Source organism: Pezoporus occidentalis, unplaced genomic scaffold (genome assembly GCF_034315485.1).
Source record: "Pezoporus occidentalis ecotype Australia unplaced genomic scaffold, CSIRO_AGI_Poc_V1 ctg2, whole genome shotgun sequence".
Taxonomy (NCBI): Eukaryota; Metazoa; Chordata; class Aves; order Psittaciformes; family Psittacidae; genus Pezoporus; species Pezoporus occidentalis.
In genome coordinates this window covers 21,050,186-21,074,803 of record NW_026913855.1, presented here as the reverse complement: position 1 = coordinate 21,074,803, position 24,618 = coordinate 21,050,186, and the positions used below count along the sequence as shown (strand labels likewise).

The 24,618-nt window shown below is 36.5% G+C and overlaps 1 protein-coding gene across 3 annotated transcripts in view; it reads right to left on the bottom strand.

Moving 5' to 3' along the window:
- Positions 1-11,665: 11,665 nt before the first annotated feature.
- Positions 11,666-24,618, bottom strand: part of SLC9A3 (solute carrier family 9 member A3) — a 52,292-nt gene continuing 39,339 nt past the window's right edge. Inside the window, exons 10-17 of one of the 3 annotated variants that reach the window (XM_062618133.1) lie at positions 23,776-23,905; positions 21,362-21,477; positions 20,583-20,712; positions 19,899-20,075; positions 19,252-19,327; positions 17,929-18,039; positions 16,355-16,598; positions 13,635-13,770 (exon numbers count right to left, since the gene is read on the bottom strand). In XM_062618133.1, coding sequence (XP_062474117.1) covers positions 13,767-13,770; positions 16,355-16,598; positions 17,929-18,039; positions 19,252-19,327; positions 19,899-20,075; positions 20,583-20,712; positions 21,362-21,477; positions 23,776-23,905 — 988 coding nt within the window. In that variant the 3' untranslated portion in view covers positions 13,635-13,766. Of the gene's footprint in view, positions 13,771-16,350; positions 16,599-17,928; positions 18,040-19,251; positions 19,328-19,898; positions 20,076-20,582; positions 20,713-21,361; positions 21,478-23,775; positions 23,906-24,618 lie in introns of those variants that run through there. The other 2 variants (XM_062618132.1, XM_062618135.1) reach the window with 2 other exon arrangements.

The window sequence follows — 24,618 nt, the reverse complement described above, 5'->3', positions numbered from 1 at the left end:
TAATATTAAATATTTCTAAAATATTTAGAGTACTAAAATACTTTCAACATCAGTTAAATTTAAGATGGAGAGAACAGTGAACCTGAGACCTTGAATCGATTGCAACATAAAGTCTTTTGGGGTTGGTGATTAGCTGGCAAGTGATGCTGGGAGATTAAAAAAAGAAAGAATCAGTAAACACCATAATTGGCTACAACATATTTGTGTTCTGTTATCACTCTTCATGAATGTTGGGATTGCCATATCTGCATCTGGCTCCCTCTATGCTCAGATTTCAAAACCACAGTGCACTCTGACTTTGGCAGAAGTTTCCCTTCTGTGTTGCTAAAACATATTAAAAATAATTTTAATTATACAAGTTTGTGCTGCCCTGCAAGAAAACATGTTTACAGAACTTCAGATATTCCCTATAGCACAATCTTAACAGCCTTGGATTTCACCTTAGAGGAAATTCCAAAGCATGAAAACAAGCTAACAGATTGGAGCCCTAAAAAAATTTACAAGCGAGAGGATAATTGCCTACATAAAGGTCCAAATAATGCTGCATTTCAACTGACTAGACTGCTAAAGAAATAAACATTAAATGTTTCCACTGCTGAAGAAATAAAAAGAAAGACAATTTATTCTGGCATACTGACAATTCATTTTGTTTTCCAATTTACAAGACAGAGAAAAAAGCGTGTAGAAGTAATGAGAAGGAAGGTCAGGCAGCCTTTTCCTTTCTCTTTCTCTCATTCCCTCTTCTTGCATCTCCCAAAACACATTTTCTGTTGCGGGGGTCTTCCTGCTACCAAAGCATTCCAGAAAGATAGAGCTTGTGATGGGCCGGCACATCATTCATTAACCTATGACTAGATAAAATATGTCATACCATCTATCACAGTAGATAGATGTATTTAGTATGCTCATTTAGTAGCATATAAAAATATCGGATTCAGATTAGTTCAAGGGTAACAGAAAGTCTTTTTTCTTGATTGAAGATTTAAACAAAATGAAGAAAAATGGTGGTTTTTTGTTGTTGTTTTTGCTTGTTTGTTGTTTTGCTTTTTTTTTTTAAAGAGCATTTAATTCTAGAAAACTGATAACAATATGAGTTGCCCAGGTAATGTCCCCTTAGAATGTGTTATTCATAGTAGCACATATAAAGAATAGATAAACCCTGGGAGGCAAACCCAGAGAGGTGTCTGCCATTTGCAGTCCCACATTTGGCTTGATGGAGAGGCCATTTTACCTCTAAGTTTCCATGTCTGTGGAATGGAACCAGCCTGTGATTTCACAGACACCTCTAATGGCTTGATGCCATTCAAAGGGAGAAGGGTTGTACCCTGTCCCTTTATCCTCTCTTCTTTTCCCTGCCACAAGGCTCAACATCCTAGCTGGCACTGGTTTAATTCTCACTGTAAAATTCCAAAGTTTGGGAAAGGAAGAGTTTGTTTCTTGCTGAGTTCTTTTCCACTGCCTTTGAGAGTTAAATTGAGTAAGGGACTAGACGTGGTAAATGACAAGAGCATAGAAGAGCAGGAGCCTCCTTTCAGCAGCAGTGAGCTGTTAAATGAGCTCACTGCCACTCACCAAGTCATACCCTTGAGTTTTACAAGGGGGCAGTATCAAGATAGCTAAATACAGCCCCTTATTTGAGGAAACAAATAATTATTCATATTGCACATTTGCTGGGTTAAGGAATAACAGTCTTGTCCTGCAGTTCTGTACAATTGAATTCCCTACTTAGTATGACTCATGCTGGACAAACAAGTTCACATGGTTATTCTCAGGAAACAAAGATATATGGATAGCATTAATGGCATGATAATGGCATGATGTCTGGATTCTTTAAGGGTCCCATAGCTTCCACTCAGTAAAGGAGGCCTTGCTGTCAGGGCTTAAAGCATCAGGAAGGTGGTAATGCAACAGTCGCAGCTGGTAGCTACTGACGCAATCAGGAGGATGCTTTGGCTCACATCATTAGGCATTTTATTTTCTTATTTAAAAAACTACTGCCACTTAAAAATTTCCTCATTGGAAATCAACAGGGAAAAGCTAGAAGAAGGCAGGAAGGTTCATGTTTGAATAAGCTAGACAGCTAACTGCAGATCTTGAGGCTTCTTAACTTAAAGGCCATCAATCTTCTTTAATGTAGAATTGCTTAGCTCATCTACCACTAACTCATTTAGTTACTCCCTTTACCCTTGCAGGTCATTCACATATGCAAATAGTAATTATTATTTTTCCATCTTTCACAGAGAAAAGCCCCCAAACACACAACCCCCAAAACAAACGAACAGTGTTTCCCTCCTTCCTCCAAATAGACACTGAAGAACTGTTGAATGCTTTTCACTCATTTCTCTCAGGGAGTGACACAAACTGCTTTGTATACTGTTGCTAAGTAAAACACCTAGTTTATCAACTTATTTTTCAGATTATTTGTTGTGTTACTAAACTAATAAACACCCATTCTTTTTAACAAGTACTTCTATCCCACCAAAATCAACTCAATTAATTAAACCCAGGAAACTGACAAACCATAGAACTTGAAAATTAGAATATCACCTCAAAATAATTAAGGTAATATTCACACACTTAGCTATTACTGGAGCAAAAGAAGAGCAATTACATTGTCTTCATGCACTTTTCAGCTGAATTTCAATGCCAGTTAACATCAAGAAAAAAAAGTCATATTAAGAACTGCAGATGTCTTTGAAGATTCATCTTATTTATCACTACTAATATTACATTTAATGACACCTTTGTAATACTTTCCCTTTCTTGAAATAACATATCAATAACCAACACTTTCACTACATGCATTTCATAGCATAGGGATGCAATGAAATGCAATTAATAACACAAGGGATATTAAAAATATTAATCAACAAAATATGCAGCGGTTCTTCTTTGAGTATATCCTGTCTATTTTTTTCTATGTATGTCATACATTCTGTGATATGAAAAGCTACACTGAATATTTGTAGTCACCAAGATTCGCAAGCCTCTTTAGAAATCCAGTATAAAGTTTCAAAAATAAGTATGTTACTAAAATACAAAATGTAAAATCAAGATTTTTATACTGAGAATTTGATGGAAATCTGAAAGATCTTTTTTACCTCTTCATCTAATATATACTTACATATTCAGTAACTCTTACTTGTTCTTTTAGAGCTAATTTATGCATTAGAATATTAAAATATAAGCTATACTTATGGAATGGCACAAAGCCAGGCAAATTCCATTTCAGATAAGGAAAGAATACTCTCTTCCAACAAACAAACAAAAAGGTAGCAATCGTAATTGTCCTGTTGCAACACATAACGAACACTAGAGGGTAACAGCTACATGTAACATGGTGTAGATAACACTACTCCAAGCAAGCTTTGATGACAGTAAGATTTTTGTAAGGCAAAATAAGTTTACAAATCCTTGAATAAGGGTGAGAAGTGATTCTGTAAAAAAAGTCACATTCCACCACTAGGAGAAGGCTTTTTTTTTTGGTCTCTGAACACAAGGACACAAAGTTAGCCCATCTTTTTTTTTTTTTTGCAAAAGAAGGAAGAAAATGAAAACTGCCTGCGGCTCTGCAGTTCTAAGGTCAGTATCTCAGTGTAAGGCAATAAATACTTCAGCCTGCACTGACAACATACAGCACAGCTTTTTCCTAATTTCAGAGTTTTCCCACCTCTGTTTTTTTTTGTTTGGGAACCTGCAAAATGAGCTGTGTATTCTGATCTAGGCAGTGGGAGAGATGTTAAACAATCTGCTATATTGGATGATTCCCTTGAACTAACTTGGTCAGAAAAACTTAGTTCATTTCATGTTTCAGTGATCAAAGACAGAATCAGCAGATGAGTTGTGCAAACTCCTGTTTCCCAGGTTCAGAGCTGTTGGCAAGTCCAAAAACAAATGCTGAAAACTTTTGCAAGAAAAAAACCAGCAACTTTAAAACATTCAGACTATCATCCATGTCTTGAGGTTTGTTCAAAAGCACTGTTTATTTTTATGGGTACCAGCTCTTGCCACCAATTTCCTAAAAAAGATGTATTTCCACTCTAAAAGAGAATGAAAGAGGCGGTTGCAGTTATGTTACACCATCAGCAAAGAAGTAGTCCAATGAGATGTCAAGTTAAAAAAGTTCACTTCAACCAGATTCTGCTTTTAAAGGAAACACCTGGATATGGCTTTGTTCTGCATGATAAACAATACACACTTTGAACAGTTGCACACAACTTTCCTGATACCATTTATCATAGAATCATAGAATAGTTTGGGTTGGAAGGGACCTTAAAGCTTATCCAGTTTCAACCCCCCCCTGCCAAGGGCAGGGACATGTTCCACTAGACCAGGTTGCTAAAAGCTTCTCCTCCTTTATTTCTGTATTAATGTATCTATTATTTTCATTCTCATTTGAGGTACACATGATTTTAACAACTATTTGCAAGGACTTCATTGCTTCATCCTACTGAAAAATTAATCTTAAGTAAACCCAATTGATAATATGCTTTATCAAGATAGTTTACTAGTTTGTTTGACACACTCTAAGTTTATATCTCCTAGTGTTCTTTACATTGAAGTGAAAGAGATGGGTCTTGAAATACATCTTTAATGTGGAGGGATTGTAAACCAGTTTCTGAAGCTGTGGTCCGATTCTGAAGGACATATTGTGGAGGCAAGTATTTTATTAAGATGACAATTTTATTTTTTTTAATTAGTCCTCAAAAAGAAAATCATGGACTTTTCCAAAACATACAGTAGGTGATACAAAGGTTTTTCAAGCACATCCAGCATTCTGAGTCCGTGGTGTTGGATGTCCACACACAAATCTTGTTTGAGAGTGCTAAGAGACAGAGCAGGTAACACAGCATAGACTGAGAACAACGTCATGCCATACTGTGTCATGGCACAGTGTTTCACTGCATGCGGGCGACAGACTGCAAGTTTTGGTCCCACTGAGGCTAATGTAGGCTCCAAAAGGAGCCAAGCACACTACAAATCTCTTTTCCAATACCTCAGGCTTGTTAACAAGCGTAAATCCTAATTTAGATTAAGAAGAAAGGAAGAAGAAAACCCCACAGGAATTATCCATCTAATTCTATCTTGATGGAAATGTCTGTCAACAGAAGATAAAAATTACAGACAGACCATGAAATATGAGTTTGCATTTTAAAACGTATAATTTTGGATCAAAAGGTCTGAATGTGAGTTGCCTAAGAGCATAAGATTATTTTTTTTTCCTGCAATTTGGGAGAAAAATGGTACTCAGAGAGACTGTTTCAATGTACCATCACTTCAGTCTAGGCCAGTGTTCCTCAACTTGTAATCTATATGGCATCATACAGTGATCCTCAGGACCACTGCAGAAAAGCTCATAGCAAGACAGGAAAGCAAAGGGAGAGAAAATTTTTAAACAATTCACACATATTTGAAGTCTGCATACTTAATTTGTTTGGAAACAAGAAAGAGTCAAAATATTCCAACATCACAGAGATGACACACAGAAATAAATAAACAAGATGTATCTGCTGCCCCTAAAAGTTGTTTTTTTATCCTAAAAAATAGCATGAAACAGTAACATACTACAAAAATATCAATTGATCTGATTATAGTCAGGTTGAGCTGATTGGCCAACTTAATCAGTATTGTCTTTTATTTTTTTTGTCTAGTCCATCAGCCATTCTTGTTTGGTTATTCAAAGCAGGGCTTGGGACTAGATAGGAACAGCATGCAAACACAGAAAGGAACTGCAGAATAAACCAGCAGCCTCCATACAAGCAATTTTTGTCTTTGGAGTTTAATAAATTAAGTGGACCTTCTATATTTGGGTATTTTGAAATGGCACACAGCCCTATCTGCACTCATTCCATAGGCTTCTTCAAACCATTTAGATTAATCTAAACCTTGGTGAGGGCAAGAGGGAGGGAAGCCTCAAGAGTATTGTTTCCTAATGTGATTTGTGTCAGGAAAAAAAAAAGGGATAATAAAGGGGACAAGGATACAGGAGGAACAAAAATTGTACAAACACTCAAAATGGAGAGCTTTTCTTCATTTCTAGTTCTCTTCTGCTTGTAGTATCACAATGTACAAGTACGAGAAAAGCTTTATTTACACCTAAACATCAAAAAGCATTAGTACCACTTAGAAGTCTTTCAAGGCAATTATTCTTTTTGGTGTCTTACATAAGTCAGAAAGAAGCAAAAGCACAAGTGTTGCAAGTCCAGCACAAGAGGTTTTAACATCTACTAAAATTTTGTCAGAAGAGAAAAATACAGGCTAAAATCCCAGGTTGGTTTCTGGGCTGCAAGTTTAAAAGATAGTTGTTTTTATGTGGTGAAGACTACTGGAAAGCAGAGTTCACTATCACATTCAGAATCTTGGCCACATACAAGATTGCTGCAGAGCAGTTACATGATCAGCACTACCCGCACAGCATCCTGCAGTGCTGCTTAAAAAGTGAAAGAAAATTAAGACTGCCTATCTTTAATCCTATTATTGGGATCATACTTGTAGTGACCACCTCTGGGGAATAGAGGAGTAGTGTCTTTCATATAGCAAAATGAGTCAATGCTCATAAGGAAAAGGGCACCACGCACATCAGCATAATGAATACCCCTTATAAACACCCATTATGAGGATTAGTATATGCAGAAGTCTTTATATGGCAGGTGAAGTGATTCTACCCCACTCTTTCCCGAGCTTACCGTACTGGGTCCTCTATGAACCTCTAGACACCAGGGATGACAGGTGCTTGAAATATTTTCTTGGGGATACCCTGGTGGCTTTCTGCCAGAAGGTAGGTTTTTTCTTCTGGTGAGTTGAGAAAATAGCCTTGAGAGCTGAAAGTGTGTGTATGAAAAGTTTATCCTGCCATTCTGCTATCCAGATTCTAGCCTGATTTGACTTGGGTCAGTTAGCTCCAAGTTAGTTAGAGCTGAGCTAGCTCCTCAGAGATTGGATTAGATGACTTCCAGAAGTCCCTTCCAACTGAACTTCTTCAGTATTTCTTTGATTCTCTGTCTTATGCAGTCTCAGCAAAATGTTCACTCATCTACAGCCCCACAGTTCACAGCCCAGTTACACAGAGTCATATTTGTTTTCTTTGAATTACATGTTGGGTGTAATACTGCCACTTTCAGGATTCAAGATGGATGCGTCAATGTTTCAGAACAGCAAGGAATTAAATGTTAACTGTACACAAATGAGAAGGATCAGGTTTCGCAAATAACAGAATACAGTAGCTCTAACAAGAGCAATGTTCTGGACTGTTCTTGGCAAAGGCATTGCATGCCATCCAACTCATATGTAGTGGATGGAAGTACAGGTCCTGTGTGGCACATCACATACCTAACCAATCAGAAAACTTATTTTTTTTGTGCGGCAGGGGTGATCATTCAGATCCATAATAATATCAAATGAAATTCACTGAAAGCCTGCTCATGCATAACTGTTGAGCATAGTGGGGTATAATATAGGTTAGGAAACTTGAACCTCAGCTGTGGTTAGGATTTCAGAGTGAGTTAGAATGTTGTAAACTCCATAGGCATACATCTTGGTTTTGCTGCAATTGCTATTAACTAGCACCGAGCCTTTCTCTACCTCCAGATCTGTGAGGTACAAAGTGCAAAGGTACAAAGCTTTGGGATGCCCCTGAGCATGTGAGGAGAGCCTGAAACAGATGTGAAGGGGAAAGACTATAAAGGCTTTTTGTGGTGTGCTCAGTCCACCAACGCTGTTTCAGAAAATTGAAAACACAGTTGGGATTTGAAATTTAGTTATAATTTCACTGGTTTTAAAGATTAAAATATTAAAGTCCATATGGAGTGTTACCTAAAACCTCTTGGATTGTTCACTCTACATTGTACGGGTCTACTGTGCTGATCACTACTTTGTATTTGTGTTTCTAAGTAATGGACAGAACTGAATTCTCTCATCTTCTATGTGTCAGTTGTGTTTGCACATCATTTGCGAAAGGCTGGGGTGTTTCAGTGTGATGAACCTCTTAGCTCGCTAAACTAAGAAGCATTAAATCTGACCTATCAGAATCCTTACCAGTAGCGTTCAATGCTCATTTCAGAGTTTAATTTTTCCACTGGAAAAATCATGGCTTTTGTATGTTTTGTGTATCAACAAAAGTGTTAAGGAATGACACTTCTCCCTGATTGATTTAATGATGTATTAGCTAATTAGTTATTGCATGGATGTACCACAAAACCAGTTCTATCTAATTTTGCCATTGTAGCACCTTATTTGCTAGCATGTGGTTCAGTCACTTGTGTATATTTTAATCTTTTCAAATCCATACTTAGAAAATAATGTTTACTTAACTCCAATAAATATTCAACTCCACTACTCTAGAAATAATTTTAGAACTTACTTCTTCACCCCATGCCTCCTATCTACTGTAGAAAGCAATACGAGGTATAGAAATGGAATGACAGCAGGAGGATGTCATGGGAAATGGTAATTTTTACTGGGATCACAGAGCTTTCAGGGAAAATTGATTCATCTGATACAAAACAGCTTGGATTAAGTTTCCTTGGTTTCTGTGTAGGAAGTCAAGCTGTCTGGCATTAGTGACTACCATATCGTCAAAAAACACAGCACAGTAAAGCAAAATTGATACAAAGGCTGAAAAAAATGGATGTGTTCAGCCTGGAGAAGAGAAAGCTTGCAGTATCTGAAGGGGGCTTACAAGGTTGTCAGAGAGGGACTCTTCATTAGGGACTGTAACAATAGGACAAGGGTTATGGATAATGGGTTCACATTCAAGCAGACGAGATTTAGGTTAGATATAAGGAGGAAATTCTTTACTGTGAGAGTGGTGAGGCACTGGAACAGGCTGCCTAAGGAAGCTGTGGCTGCTCCATCCCCGGAAGTTTTCAAGGCCAGGTTGGATGGGGCTTTGAAAAACCTGGTCTAGTGTGAGGTGTTCCTGCCCATGGCAGGGGGGTTGGAACTGGATGATCTTGAGGTCCTTTCCAACCCTAATCATTCTAAGATTTTATGATCTCTTGTTTTTTTTCATCAAAAGAATATTATAATTAGATCATCATATCCTCAATTATATCATCATATATGTAAAGTTTAAATTATAGTGTTATAATGACAACCTCTTTTTATATACTTCAATGAAATATGGACCCTTCTGTTTTAAGGATGGAACTATTGGCTTATAGAGTCAATAGGACTTTTGTCACTGACTGCAGTGGGGATAGAACTATAGTTTTCAGAGAGAGACTCAGGAGATCTTCTACAACTTCTGTCGCTGCTTTTAATGATTTGCATTTTATAAATGACACAAGTTATCAGCAGTACACTTTTTTTTTTAACTTTGATTTGGGAGCAGAAATACAAACTTCTCAGAAGTCTTGGATGGAGAGTCTTGTCTAAATGTACTAAATAAAAATCAATGATTCTCTAAATCACTTGCCAGAGCAGTGTGATTCCAACAAAGTGATACAATTTATTGCCAAACTTCTCAGTATGATATACTATTAAAACATTTCTATAAAGACACATTAGCAGAACAAATTGACTTATTAAAAAATGTATGCAGTAAGTTGACACCTTTTGGAAAGTACACACAAAAATCTGCAAACAGCAGCACTCCAAAGAGTAACAATTTAAGGCACGTGATTATTTTGCAACATTTGTTACATAAATCTCTGGCTAGACCATATATTTATAAAACATAATTTCATATATTTCAATAACTAGCTTCACAGCTCAGACAGTTCAGAATTCATCTGAATGCAGGTAACACTTCTTTCTTTTAACATTGCTAGGCCATAGTGCAGCATAATAAACATTTCAAAACGAATCTTATCCGTGGAGTTAAATGTATAGAAGAGATATAAAATATTTAATCTTTTTACAAGAAGGTAGACTATAGTTACTTTTTTAATAAATAGCCACTTAGGAATTCCCAACTTGCCTTTCTTTGACAGAGCATGTCACAAAAATATTTAGAGAAAGAGTTTTTGGCGAGGGAGCGAAGAACCAAACTGGCCTCAGCAGAGGTGAACTGATTTCCCAACTGATCATTCTGGTCTAATTCATATGGTAAAAAGGAAGCTGATACATACAGCCAGATCCTCAGTAGATCTAAATTTGTGTTGCAGTGATGGAAATTAGTGGTGCTTGACTGATTGAAGTGGAAAGAAGCAACCAAAGACTTGCACTCACAGGACATGTACTGGTATGTGAAAGTATATAGAAAGTGTATAGAAAAAAAAGGTCAGAGACATGATGAACTCTTATAACCTGGTTTTCGTATATACTTGGTAGACACTGGGAGCAATTGCCTTGGGAAAAAAAAAAAAGGAATTATAATCCCCTGTATTCAAGCTAGGAGTATATTCTCAATATAGAAAATGGGGACATGAGGCTTTTCTTTTTTTTTATTACATTTCAATTTGAGAATCTATGCCAAACAAAACCTTGCTGTAGAGACAATTATACTAGGAAAAATCTTCCAGTGGCATACAAGCCTCAGAAATGATGGAAGCTATTCCAGGGAGAGGTCTCTTTGCTATCAGAATTGCCCATTTTATCCTTCATCTGTTCAACTATTGTGACATAACATACAATTTCTAAGGCCTTTGAAAGTAAATGAAGAGTTAAGCGCTTTGTATATAGTGTCTTTCCATTTCCTGCATTGCTAAAAATGGCATGTTTCTCTGTTTTGTGAAACGCCTACAGTCCAAAGCCCTCTCAAAATCATACAGAATCCTGCTGACTTTTCACAGACTGCTGTATTTGTAAATACTGTCCTATCCATTGATCCTCTTTTGTTTAGCATAAAAACATACAAGAACATTAAAATCTTATATCCTGTGATTTTCAAAATTGCTCACTCTCGTGTGTGTGCACAACACTTGTCTGGTGAAAATTCCTAGCTGATAATGATGACTTACAAATGTTTTCTTGAGGTAGCCTGTACACAAATAGATTAGGAATGCTTCAAGAATCATGCAGAAAACACAGTCTGCAGTGTGGTTCTTCTAACTGCAACACAGCAATGACCTCTGTACAGCAGCAATAAGAGATTAAACTTTTATTTCAAAGCCTATACCTGATGAGCATCTTGCCAACTTTGGTGTTGGTGCTTCAGCATTTTGCTATGAGACTGGAGGTCAGATTTTGGCACATTGCACTTCACCTGTGCTAGTAAGTGGGATCAGTCATGGTCCTGTTATATATCTATGCCAGTGACTGAAATACTTGTTCCAATTATAGTATCTGGAACAGCATTAATATTGTCTACTTCACCAAAACAGTATATTCATAGGTACTCAGTTCACAAAAATTGTATTTACGTTATTTATTTGCAAAATTAGCATCCCTACTGGTGACAGCCTTATGTCTTATGACCCTCATTAACAAGACTAGAACTGTGCGATGAAGCTTTCCAATTAGGAACACTGATTTGGCACTGATTTGCCTGCAAACAGACAGCTGCTTGTGTGTTGATAGCAAAAGAACCAGGACTCTGAATTTAGTCTCTAAAGGCATATGTTATGTATCTACTTAGATTTGTACATGGCATTTTCCATCACATATCTGCAATTTGCACTAGCCTAACACACAATTTTAGCAAAGAGGACAAAGATAGAAAAAAGATGTGGGCATGAATTTTCACACATTGCTTCACTCTTTCTGGGTGTCTGGGTAAATCTGACACAGAATCACTTAAAAACTGTTCAAAATCTGGGTAGGTAAAGTGAAACAACCACTGATTCCTATGATAAAGTAAAATTTACCAGATAAAGCCTCTGTCTTGAGCAATTTAGATTCCCTGAAGGTGACTCAGTTCATTTACCAATGGTTTACACTGATGTCAAATAGAAATAAGGTGCACATTAGGATCACAGAAGCAGCTAAGCACTCATCTTCTATTCATGTCACTGAATCTTTGCAACTTAATACCGCAGAAGACTTCAAGCCAAAAAATTCAGGACTGAAATTATCCAAGGCAAAATACAGATATGCCCATGGAGTATACACTGTTATGTAGTATTATACATCCATGAGATGTCTTAGTTTTCACTTTTCTTTAGTCTTCATCTGAGTTGGCTTTCACTGATGTCTCCGCTGTCTTCAAGGTGATGCAGACCAAATCTATACACAATAGATGTCTAGTGCAATTTTAATTAATATCATTTAACAGAAAATTTGGGACAAAAAATAATTTCCTAACACAAACAGATATATATATATAGAGATATATATATATACACAGTAGCCAAACTACCTCTGTACCATCAACATCCTGAGTCACTGTGGCACTTAAACCATGTGGCAAAACACAGGATAGGATCTGAGAGACCATTATCCTGATCAGCTATTGAAAATGATACATAAATTAACAATAAAATCCAAAAGAGTATTTGGAAGCTGTCTTCCAAAGCAGCAGTAAAAATGACAAATATTTACATTCTGTCTGAGTGAGGCTATTTAAAACACAGCAGCATAATTAAGAATATGAAATGTGTTGCCTGTGAGCACACAAATTAAAAGTCTTAGCTAATTCTGGACGTTCTTACATTCCAGTGCTACTGAGTAGAGGAAATGAAGGTGAAGGAAGGAAATAGCCTTCCTGGAGCCCTTGATTAAATTTCAAGATGCCAGGACTTTCCTCTCCCTGGGAAATTTTCCACCAGAGTCACTATCCCACAGTTACTCAGTGACACAAATGTTCAAGAGCATGAAAATATTTTTCTTTAGCTTGCACTTATAAAAGGCACTGATCCATTTCAATCACAGTAGACTTTAAAACATCGTTTAAAAGCAGGCAAGAGGCTAACCATTGGCTTCTCCTACATTGATTTCATACATCATAAATATTTACTTCCATTACTGAAGCATCAAATGTAGCCTATTTCTTTAAATGCATTTATGGCATAATGGCATAAGAAACCATTTCCATGTAAAAACCCAAGGATTTACCATTTGAAAAGATTCGTGATTTAGCCTTCCAAAAATAATATTGATCTTTTGTAACAGTCTACATGAACAAAATAACAAGGAGGCATGTTTCCCTTCATTACGAATGAGAACTTAAAAATGTAAGTGCAGCGCAAAAGCTCCAGTGTTTCTGACATCATAGGACTCCCTTTCCATCTGAAACCGTTCTAGAGCAGACTTCATGAACCAATAGGTTGCTTTCTATTTTTATAGAAGCCCTTGTTTAAGTTATTCTGTCTCATCTTCTCCCTTCAATGAGAAAGTTGTCTCACAACTGTGTTTCTTCTTGTTCCAAAGAATGTGGAGGGACATGGCAAGATGCTGGAAGAGATGCTAGCTTCTGAAGCTTAGGGTGTTGCAGAGGTTTTGGCCTGTGAAAAGAACGTCGGCTTTGTACACGTCTGGCAACAGATCTGTAGTTTCCTTGTGTGTCAAGCAACAATTTCTTCTCTTGGGGCTCCTTCACATAAGAGTCTTCCAGCCCTTCAAATATAAGTAAGGAATTATCTTCTTGTGAATTCTGTGATTTGTAGTTAACTTCAGAACAATAACCTGAATTTACTGTCTCTTTGTTATTTGTATCTGCACCCGATTCCCAGAAGAGATCAGGTACATTTGGGTCACAAGAAGCTATATATTCAGAGACAGTAGAAAGAGATACATTCCCTCTGTTTTCCAGTGAAGAATAGTTTTGTGTCCAAGGCATCTCAAGACATGATGGGAAGAAGTGGAGGGGATTCACTGAAACACCTTCAGTTTGGTTTAGTTGATCATCTGAAGAGGAGTATTCTGTCATTTCAACATCATGGTTGATATCACCTAGAGAACACAATTAAATAGAAACATTTGTAATACACACTTTCTATTTCTAAGATGCTGACTAGTTTTGCTTTGCTTTTGGCTTTTTTTATGAAAGTCTTATGAAAGTCGGTGGTTTATTTCTATTTTCTTTTTTCCTTTTTTTTTTTTCCCCTTGGGGTACTGTACCCTGTTCCAATTTCTACCTTTGACAACTTGAAGTGAGTTTATTAAACTTCTTATCCTTGCAAAGTATCAGGCGAAACTTCAGTGTTTGTGATGAACAACTGCCTGTTTCAGACATCTGGGGCATGGAGCCATCATCTGGTCATTAGGGTCCTGATGCTCAGCAAGGAAATATTTCAGAAACTTAAAAAGTGATGCTCTTTCGATCAAGTAGCTGAGTGTATCACCAGGGAGTCAGTTCCTTACTGACCAGAACCTACGATACATTTTTCTGTGGAGAAACTTCAGATTTCCACCCTTGGCTTCCAGCTTATGTTGTTTTTCAAAACCTTTTAATTGGAATTGCAGTGTCATTCTCCTGTTAGGAGAATTTTATTAAGGAGATAATTCAGAGGACTGTTTCAGAGAGTATTCAAGCTCTAAGCTTATTAGCTTGGGAAATCTAACTTCCCAAAATACTTCTTAGGAAACAAAGCAGTCAAACCCCAGTGATTTTCATATATCAAAGATACCTGCACAAGACCTTACATATACTGTTTCCTAATAATAAAGTCAATTATATATAAGGCACTAGAATAGAGGAAAAGAACAAAAGTTAGCAAGAAAATGTTCAGCAAGTCATATAACAATATTTTATGACAATGTTCTCAGTGGGGAAAAAGAGTGAAGAGAATTTCAATGTGTATAAGTGTCAAGGAGAAGTTTTCCTTTCGAAATGCCGGTCATTGTTCAAGTTGTTGATCAGGATGTTGGAATTTAATTCATAGTTCTTTAATTAATCCAGTGTTCATTTTAAAACATCATTTAAAAAATAAACAAAGATGCATTAATAAGAAACTGAACAGTAGAAGCAACCACAGACTTAGAGGTTCCTCCAGTAAAGAAAGCAACATGATTTTTGTAATTACACTTGAATGAGCACATCTTCTTGCAGGGACAGGTGCCAGAACAGAAGAAAAACGTTTTTCTATTTCTTTTCAAAAGGTTATGAAGCTCTTCTCTAATAAAAATTACCAACATTCACTCTTAATCCTGAGGTCTTTGTCTGAACAAACTTTCATCAATTAACTACAGAAGTAGCTTCAACTTACCACATTCCTTTATTTGTTGATGCATAAAGGACACTAGATTACACATTTGTGGTCATGGATTCCACAAAAGCAAATTAATGAGGAAACTGACTGTTGCATCTCACTGCATAATCCCCTCAGTGCCCTATGTTCTATTCAATTACAATGTTTGAACTGTGGCCTGACCCACCTAATTTACAGCACTGACTGTTTTGATTACAGAAGTGGAGGCTGCTTTTTATGGTGTGAAAAATTGCCATAGAGCAAGAATTCAAGGGCAACTAGGATATTCATTTAAACTCAGAGTCAATTTAATTTTAAGCCTCTAATATATTGGAAGCAATAAGTTATTTACTGCATCAGAAAGCTAACCATTTGTCTGGTTTCAAAATAGGGTATGGATTAAGGTAAATCTACAGTTTAACAATAAAGCTTTAACCAAAAATAGAATTCTGCTTCCCCACAGTATGGCTGTTGTGTCATTATCTCTACCTGTGCAAGGGAACTCTGAAACATTCTAGTAAACATGCTTAATTTTTAAACTCTTTTTTATGTATTCTAATGATGACAACAGCACTGTCATGAAATACCTGTTTTGTAGCAGTGGGACGATTTTGCCTTCCTGAGCACTGGCTAAATAACCAGGACAAATGTTCAGAACTGCCTCTAGGCTTCTTAGCAATAGAGTCAAAATGGTATTCTAATAATGGTAAGAATGCAAAACTTAGCCCAGCCCCTGCTGCTCCTATTGTACAACCAAATGCAATAGAGTCCAATGGTTAAATGACTCATCTGACTTCTTATGGGCAAACCATATCCTTTGGCATCAGCAACTGTATTGTCTTTCTGGGGCTTCAGACTACTGTGCTGACATTTGCAGACAGTAGTGATAATGTTACTCAAAAAGACTGATCACCCTTTAAAGAGTACCTGATTTCTGTGAGGGAATCTAGGTACAAATTTTGTCATTTAGAGCTCACTAATCCAGAAACCTGAAACCTCTTGAAAATGACTGCACAATATTCTGATCTTTGGATTGCTATTTTCTTGGCATTTAAGCCAAAACGAAGAGCAGGACCCTTATAAAAACAGCAAGGCCCAAATAGTCTGACAGATCTGCAGAAAGAAAATGAAAGATGTTTTGTTATTCAGGCTGGAGGAAAATAGAAGATATTTAGTTGTCTGAAGAAATTTAGTTGTCTGAAGAAATTTAGTTGTCTGAAGAAATCAGAAAGGAAAGAGGTGCTCTGTGGGGAGAAAATTCAGAAAAGTAAGTTTACTTGTCAGTAATTAGGTTTGCTAAGAAGGCTGATTAAAAACAAAAGTGATAATATCTTTTATAATATTACATATGTGTTGATTCTGGGAGAAAAGATCTGGGTCGGTCCTCTGGTCCATCTGCTTGCAGGAAGGAATCTATTGATTTATTGCTGAGCCGGAATGGTGTGAGCCGTCTGAAGTTGTTTGGAGAATATGGGATCTGCACTCGGGCCCTTTGTGATGGTACCACTGTGTCTTCACTAGATAACCATGGTGAGAACTTCATGTAGATGCTTTGGTCATCATCAGCTGAAAATACTGGGTTATCAATTCCTAAAAAAAAGTTCATGAGTGACAAATACAGTTAATGAAAATGATTTCTTGGTAATACACAGCAAGATGCTTTGTAAAAGAATAGCTGTAATGGGGGAAAAAATAGATCGATACATGCCAGTATAGGTGTGACAGACCATTATACATGCACAGGTTGCCCTTTTTACCTTGGTTATTACTAGTAATATTGGACTTCTATTAAAGAGAAAATCTGGATATTATATCCAATATGCAGTTATGTTTGGGATAACTGGAGACAAAAAATAAAATCAATAAAAGAAGAAATCAGTCTGCAAATTTTAAGCAAAATAAAGCACAATAAAAAATATCTGCAGAAAATTCAAATCAAAGCCATAAAAAAAAAAAAGGGATAAAAAAAATAAAATGCAAAAGCATAAACTGCACAACTCCATAAAAGGACTCAGATGTGTGTGAGAGAGCTCAAGCAGGCCACATAACAGTCACAAGTAAGTTACAAGGGCCTTGTAATATAGATATTAAGTTTCTAGTGTTTGAACAGAAAAAGAAATTTTAAAAATTAGTCTAGGTCTGTGTCTTGTCAGCCACTTATTTCTGGATTGATTTCTGGATGTCTTTATACATTCTCCAACATAGAATTTGTCGTGGAACAGTGATATCTACCAAACAGTGTATCTACCAAAAAACTACGGACACAAGTATTTTTCTTCCCCATATGCGCCATGTTACAAATGAAGTATGTAGTGGCATGCTGGAAATTCAAACACAAAAGTGCTAAAGAGAAATAATAAATCTTAAAACTTTATAAAACATGTAATTTCTGTTATATACAGTAATACACTGTCTGATATTTTGGAGCTTTTAAGGGCTGGAAATCAAGTCCAATGAATGCTCCAGGAATACCGCAAATCTGCACTTTTCAAGTGACTTCTGTGAGCCTGCAAGGAAGTGAAGGAGCTGTGAATTTAAGAGGAGAAATATGGCCTGAAAGAAAAAGCATGAAGTTTATCACAACAAAGTGCAAGTAGAAAACCATTCCAAAAGACTAGTATTGACTGGTCTTATGAAGTAGGACAACTCTAAAATAACATTTCTGTTGCTAGAAATAATTAGTGGGTGTAGGACAGGTTTAGGTAGGCATGCTCACAACTTCTATCACTAGCAAATTTGATGCACTCCATACCTCCGAATATCCAAAACTTGTTATCTGTTAACATTAAGCAAATATATTTTCTAATAGAACACAACAAATCCAAACAACATTTACAAATAAATTGGCAGCATTTCTAGTATTTCTTTTTTCACAATGGAGAGAAGAAACCCCAACTTTGTAGATAATTAATATTTTTACCAGTAGGAGCGTCTGTGAAATTTTGCTGTGTCACATTAGCCAGGAAGTCAACTCCTTTGCCTAGATGCAAAGTTTCATAATCATTTTCTTCTGATTCAGAAAACTCCAAATCTGGAAAAAGAATAAAGTCCAGTTTGATTAGAGATCTGTATCAGTTATCATAGTTATTATGCTGTTTTGTTGCTGACATCGTTATCAAAAATTTATCTTAACAAGGATCTAGATAAAGGTAAAGATTAATCAACAGTCATAGCACTTAAATGGGAATGTGAATATATGTAGAGTTTGCAACACGGATACCAATTACACCATGAAACTCAACACAGGTTTCTGGCTTGTGTTATTACCTGGTGCTATGATAGGGAGATTTCACATGCTGGTTAAGCTTTTGGCCTACAGAATTGTCTGCTTTCCTGGGACTGAAACAAATCAATCTATGGCATGGCCCCACTTCTACTATGCTTTGTGTCTTAAACGCTCATGCTTAAATGATGCTGACAAATGTCATTCTGTTACAATGACCAGTCACTACATTTTCATCAGTTGAAAGAGGCCAGCATTAGTATCCTGACTGATTTCAAACCTGGTGACATCAGTACTACTTCTACTGCAGTAGAAGTAAGAATCAGTTTTACAACAGCTATGAAACAACTTGTTAAGACTGTCTTTCAATGAAGCTTTTTTTTTTTTTTAAGTAGGGGGTGAAACCTATATACAGTGTTCTTTAACAAGACAGCGTTGAATGACCTACTTATAGGTAGCTGTTCCCATGCAAAAAGGTTCTAGGTTATTACACTTACTCAGCCAGCCTGTACTGCCTCTGCCAGTCAAAGAAAAATAATGCTCAGAAAATGATTCAAAGTACATAATAAAGAAAAATGTCTTTGCTTGGAGCATTAAGAAAAGATGAATCCCTCTCTACTTCAATTTTCTTTGAGCTAAGGGGTTGCATGCAGAAACAGAAGAAAGAACACAGTAAGAGTTCAGCGGCTTTTAGACCACATTTCAGTTTTAAGTGATACATATTTTTGTATAACTACTGCAATATTTTTGTTTTCAAAATTGAAATGTGATATTTTTAATATGAGTTAAAAGGCCAATTAAAACTTGATTTGTCATCAAGCTACTTAAAAAAACAACTTCTATATTGTCAAGACACTGCATTTAAGCATGGGGCAGATCCCCACTCTTAGGTCTAAGTTATGGTTAGAAGTCTTTTTAATGCCAGCTTCATTGTTGCATGTAATAAGAATTTTCAGTGACATTTCATTGACAAGGTAGCTGGTAAAATGCACTTAATGAAACCGGTCTGAGTCTTTTTACCTTTTTCCTTCAAAGTAAAATCTTGTACTGGATTTTCTGAAGGTATTTTTCCATTTGGTATGACACTGCTGTTTCGCTGAAAGAAAACAAAAAAAGTTACCAAAAATGCTACCATCATGAGATAGCAATGGTATGTGAATGTGGAATCCTTTGAAATTATGAGTTCAGCATCATAATGCTGAAATGTGTTGTAATATTTGCTTGAGATTCAATACGGATATCATTAGTTTCTCCCCAACACTTGTACTCACTACAGGAAAAGAAAGGAACTTTGGCTCTTCGTATGCTGTATGTTACCTCTTAGTTTCCTGCAAATTTTGTGAAATACTCAATACTATAGTGCTACTATAGCTTAGTACTAGATGTTGCTACCCTGCAACATCTCCCCACAGTGTTGTAGTGTGGCTCAAGGTCTGTTGTTTTTCAAATGATCCAAAATCTCTCACCCGGAAGTGTTGTAAAGCACAGAGAAGAGCAGCATGTGAGAAGATGCACCTAGAGTTATTTCATAGTTTAATCTCTTCTTGCTTAGGCCCTTTAAGTTCATGAAGTTATATAGGACAGAGATAAATGCAGGACATAAGACCATTCAGAGTGCTCCCTTCCTATTCCATGCCTACATCTGGGTCCTTATGAAGGTATTTTACCCTTTTTTGTCCTCGGTCTCGCTTGTGAATTTTATTGAGCTTCTTGGGATGGTTTATTCCTAGTTTGGTACTCTTGAAAGATTCTAAGCGCTTCCTCATTGTCCTATGGAAAATCTCCTTGTCTTGTTTCTCATCTTCACTGTGCATGATCTCATGTCGACTGTACAGGTGTTTATGCTGTGGCCAGGAAGGAAAGACAATGAATTTATTTAAAAATACAACTGGAAGCTCTGAATCAGTGCATTTAATCAGTGTCATGCAAATATAAACAACTCCATAAAAAGGATGAACCAAAGACTAGTCTGAGAGCATTAGTGAAACACTTATTTTTCTTTCTTTACCATGAAAGAGGTATAAATCCAATAATTTTAAATATGTAAGAGCAACTGTCATTCAAAGTAAGCCTCTCCCTATAAGTGCCTGAATCACTTCAATTGATACACTCCATTTAATCGTGCTTCAGAACCTGTGTTGGATCCAGTTCTGCATTCCACTGGCCCCAGTGAAATCAAGGATACAGTTCAAGAGGCATGTTCATAAATGAGAAAGAATATAGACAAAAAGCCTATCTTCCTCAAAGGTGCAGATTTTACAGATGGGTTCTTTCCTTTTGACTTTCACTCCCAAGTTTTGATTCCTAATGTCTCCTGTTTTAGATTGGAAAACAGTCCAATCTGCTCTCACCTCCTGCCTAGGTTTATACAGATACTGTTGTAGAGTGTGATGAGCAACTGTGTCTTCTGTGTCCCGGATACTTTTTCTCCTCTGCTCTAAAGCTTGCATGTCAAGGCACACTGGTCCAGCTTTTTCTCTCCTGAAGAGAAATACAATATAGGGACAGCAGTTTTAAAAATCAGTAATTGCTGAAGAGGAAATAAAAACAGGAAAATGTGGAATGAGAGGGAGAAATGGGGATGAAAAGGAAAAGAAGAAAAAAGGAAAGGTCAAAATCAGCTAAATAAAAATGAGTGAGCAAATAAATGAAGGGAAATGTGAAAAGATTGTAATTTTTCATTTTCGGGTGGGTGTAGCATTAATTTCTCAGTTTACATGACACATAGTCTGTTTGGTGACAGAATCATGAAAGAGTTAAGGAAAGAGCAAGGGTTTTTTCTTGCCTCTCCCCGGACTTTTTCTGTAGGAGACACAGAAATTACATCTAGGCTTGCCTTTAGCAGTTGGTGAACAAAAGGCACATGAAACAATTCTAATGTGGATGTCTGCCACATCTTACCATGCTTTGCTGCAAAAAAATTTGTGTGAAATACAACAATATAACTGCATGAATATCCATTTTATGTGGGAGGAAAAATTAATTGAAGGTCAAAAAAGTAGGGAATGAAGCCTCTGTAATATGTGTTTTTCAAGATTTATAACACTGTTTCCATTTCCTCATCTATAACACACCTCCCCCCACCCTCCCCAACCCCAACCTTCCCACCCAATTGGTCCTTATTACTTACAGTAAATAAGAGACAGAGCTTTCCACAGTACTTGGACGTGGGGTGTTGAAATCCACATTCACCATGTTGTCTGTACTTGGAGAGCGTATAAATGCCAAGGAACCTCTGCGTTCTCCCTGGCCACAGAAAGAAAGCTGTAAACACTTAGGGCAAAATATGTATGAGAAAAGGTACATAATTTGAGGCTGCTGTATGCAAATAGCACAAGAAGCAGGGGAGGAATTGTGTTTGGTTAACGAATACAAACCAGTTTTTGGTGGTGTGGTTGCTTTACATTAAGTGATGTTGTGGTAATGAGCAAAGCAAAGAGAAAACTATTCCACTCCTGTAAATTGATTCTGAAGATGTGAATGATTTCTTAGGCTTCAATCTGTTTACAAATTATATCCTTGCACTTTTGCAGTCTCTTTCCTCTTCACAGACTCTTTCAGGGATGGACCTTTTACTTCGTACCACATTGCAAACTAAGTACATAGGGATATCTATGCAGATTTTTACGACTCAACACATCTCTTCATTAGCAGTACCATTTTAAAAGATAAAATACCAAGTTTTCTGTTCTTTACAAGGCTGGAAGCAACAAAGTTTAAGTGGAGGTAGATGTCTACAAGACTATTGGAAAGAGGTTATGGAATGAGGAGATGAGATACTGAAGAGATTTGTTTTCAGTTCTGAAACATATGTCAGAATTGAATTGCTGAAAAAGATCAGATTTACGTTTTCACAGTTTTCCCTACTGCTTGTATAATACCTTGTTTAGGTGAAAGGCAGCTGTTGAGTGACATTGTGGTTACATAGGTTGAACCCATCTATGGTTTTGCGTAACAGGAGAGAGAGATCACATAACAGGTCTCTACATTCTAAACTGTAATGAAGAATATACCAAGAAGAAACAATTCCCTTGCAGAATATTGGGAGTTTATCTACATTTCTCCAACTTTAACTGTATTGTGTTCCCTTTACGTGTTTACATTCACGTAAAAAAAAGTGTTTCCTTTTACTGTAATAGCCCACGTACATGTTACAGTATTGTGTGTTGGATCAGGTCAATGACATTAAGAAGCAGGTTCTAAACAGATTCAGCTGTGAATCAGAATATAAACCCCATGCTCATCAACATCAAAGTCATTATCTAACTTTCTTCCTCTAAAGTGTGACCCAGAAAGCACCACAAGAAAGAAAATTAGTCCTTAAGCTCAAATGGTATGAAAACTGAAGGGGCAATTTACAAAATCTCAAAAGGAAGTATTTACTTGTGAACTATTCCCCATTTTTCACACTAATATAATTTATGAATTTAATCTTATTTTCTGAATTTGACTTTTGAAATTCCATGTTTCACAGAAGTCTGCCTGGCTGTAGCTCAACTTTTTTTAAAAAGAAACTAGTATTAGTAGCAGATTCTGTCACAATGATAGTGTTTATTTTAATTAAAGAAGTTAACTGATATTTCACCTGACTCTGAGTTCAGTTGGAGGTTATGGGCATAGATAGATGATCACCTCAAAGATTATTGTTTAAAATACTCTTCTTAAAACTATCCTCTACACTGTATGAATACTGCATATTTGTGGTTATTTGAACTAAAGTGGTCAGTTTCACACTGAGAAAGATTAGGAATTCTTACACAACCTGTTAACATTGCTCCAGTCTGGGAATAGTATTCCTGCAAAGACCAGTAATTTTCTTCTCTTCTGTAACTTTTAAAATGTCTCCTGTAACATGCCTTTAGTTTCTCTAACTTCACAATTTTGTGATTGTGTTTGATATCTGTAGTACTTAACTTTAACCCTAATTTTTGAACTGTGGGTATTATGATTTCGTTGAATTAAAATTACCCTTCCCAATTCTTTTTTTGGTGTGTGTTACTGTGATCTGGCAGAAAGGGATTATAGCAATCCACTACATTGGTCATATATCCACACCACTTGGAAGTAAGCTTCTTCAATTCAGGTTTGTCAACAACATAGAGCCACTATTCAGCAGGAGCCAAGCTGTTGACACATTTAGACAGACAGTAGTTTGCCTGATCCTTTTGGAATTACAGTATTTTTTAAAGGCAATAAATCTAGAAACAAAGTTCATCAGTAAAACCCAACAGAAAATTACACTGACATAAGTACGATAATAAGTACAATATACTCATTCTTGGGGATCAGGCATAATACTGAGAACTGCAGCCACTGAAACAGGTGATATTGGGACTCATAACACATTTAGGAATAGAAAGCAAAGCAGAAATGAAAATAGTTTTCTTTTAGACATCTCCTGTAATATATCAACTTTGTATTATAAATAACTGCCCCCCCCCAAAAAAAAATCCTAAACAAAAAAATCCCCCACAAACCCAAGAAACTCCACAAAAACACAAAGCCAAATGATGCTATAACATGTCAACAAGTGTTCATGAGTACCTCAGCCACATAGCTAATTGCATCCTTCAAGTTGAGCTCATGGAAAACATTAAGGATCTGGTCTCTTGATTTTTGAGCAGACCTTCTCATCAGTACTTTACTGAGGAATTTCCTATCAAAATTGGACCACCTGATGATTTAAACGAACTGTGTTAATGGCAACAAGCAATTTTAGTTTCACATAATTTTCAGTTTAACATAAATGATACTTTTTTTGAGCTAAGCATTTTTTTTAAAAATGGTGAACATAGCAATATGAGGGATTTGTGTTTTGAGTCTTTCCCTTTAGCATTTAAAGAAAGTTAAGGAAAAGCCTGCTACAGAGTTATGCAGCTGTCACAAAGCTTTTGATAGCTTCACTTACCAAACACTACTACAACAGCAAGAGTGCTATTATTACAATATCCTATTTCAGAGTCACTAGAACATTTTATACTTTGGGAGATTATGCTACCTCATTTTTCCACTTCTGGTTATGCAGTTGTATCTAATAGCTTCATTCTAAAATTTTAATTTTCTTTCCTCTTTTGGAAGGGAATCTGCTTTTCCCCAGCTGTACTGCAGAACAGCCAGTGCAGAAAATTGTTGTCCTTCCAAAAGCACAACCCAAAAGTGCTTTATTCATGCCATTGATGTACTCTGGGGGATAGAAATGGTGTGTATTTTGTTATTTACACTTCCAAGCTTGTCTGATAGCAGGATATCTGCCAGTTCATCTTTAGGCTCCAGAAGATAAAGGCTGCTTTACTTTCATTGGCCTTCCTCGAGATTTTCTCTAAAGGGCAATGAGGCAGCTTTTAAGACTACTATTCAGTGATTCTACCTACCTTGCCCAATGGCTAT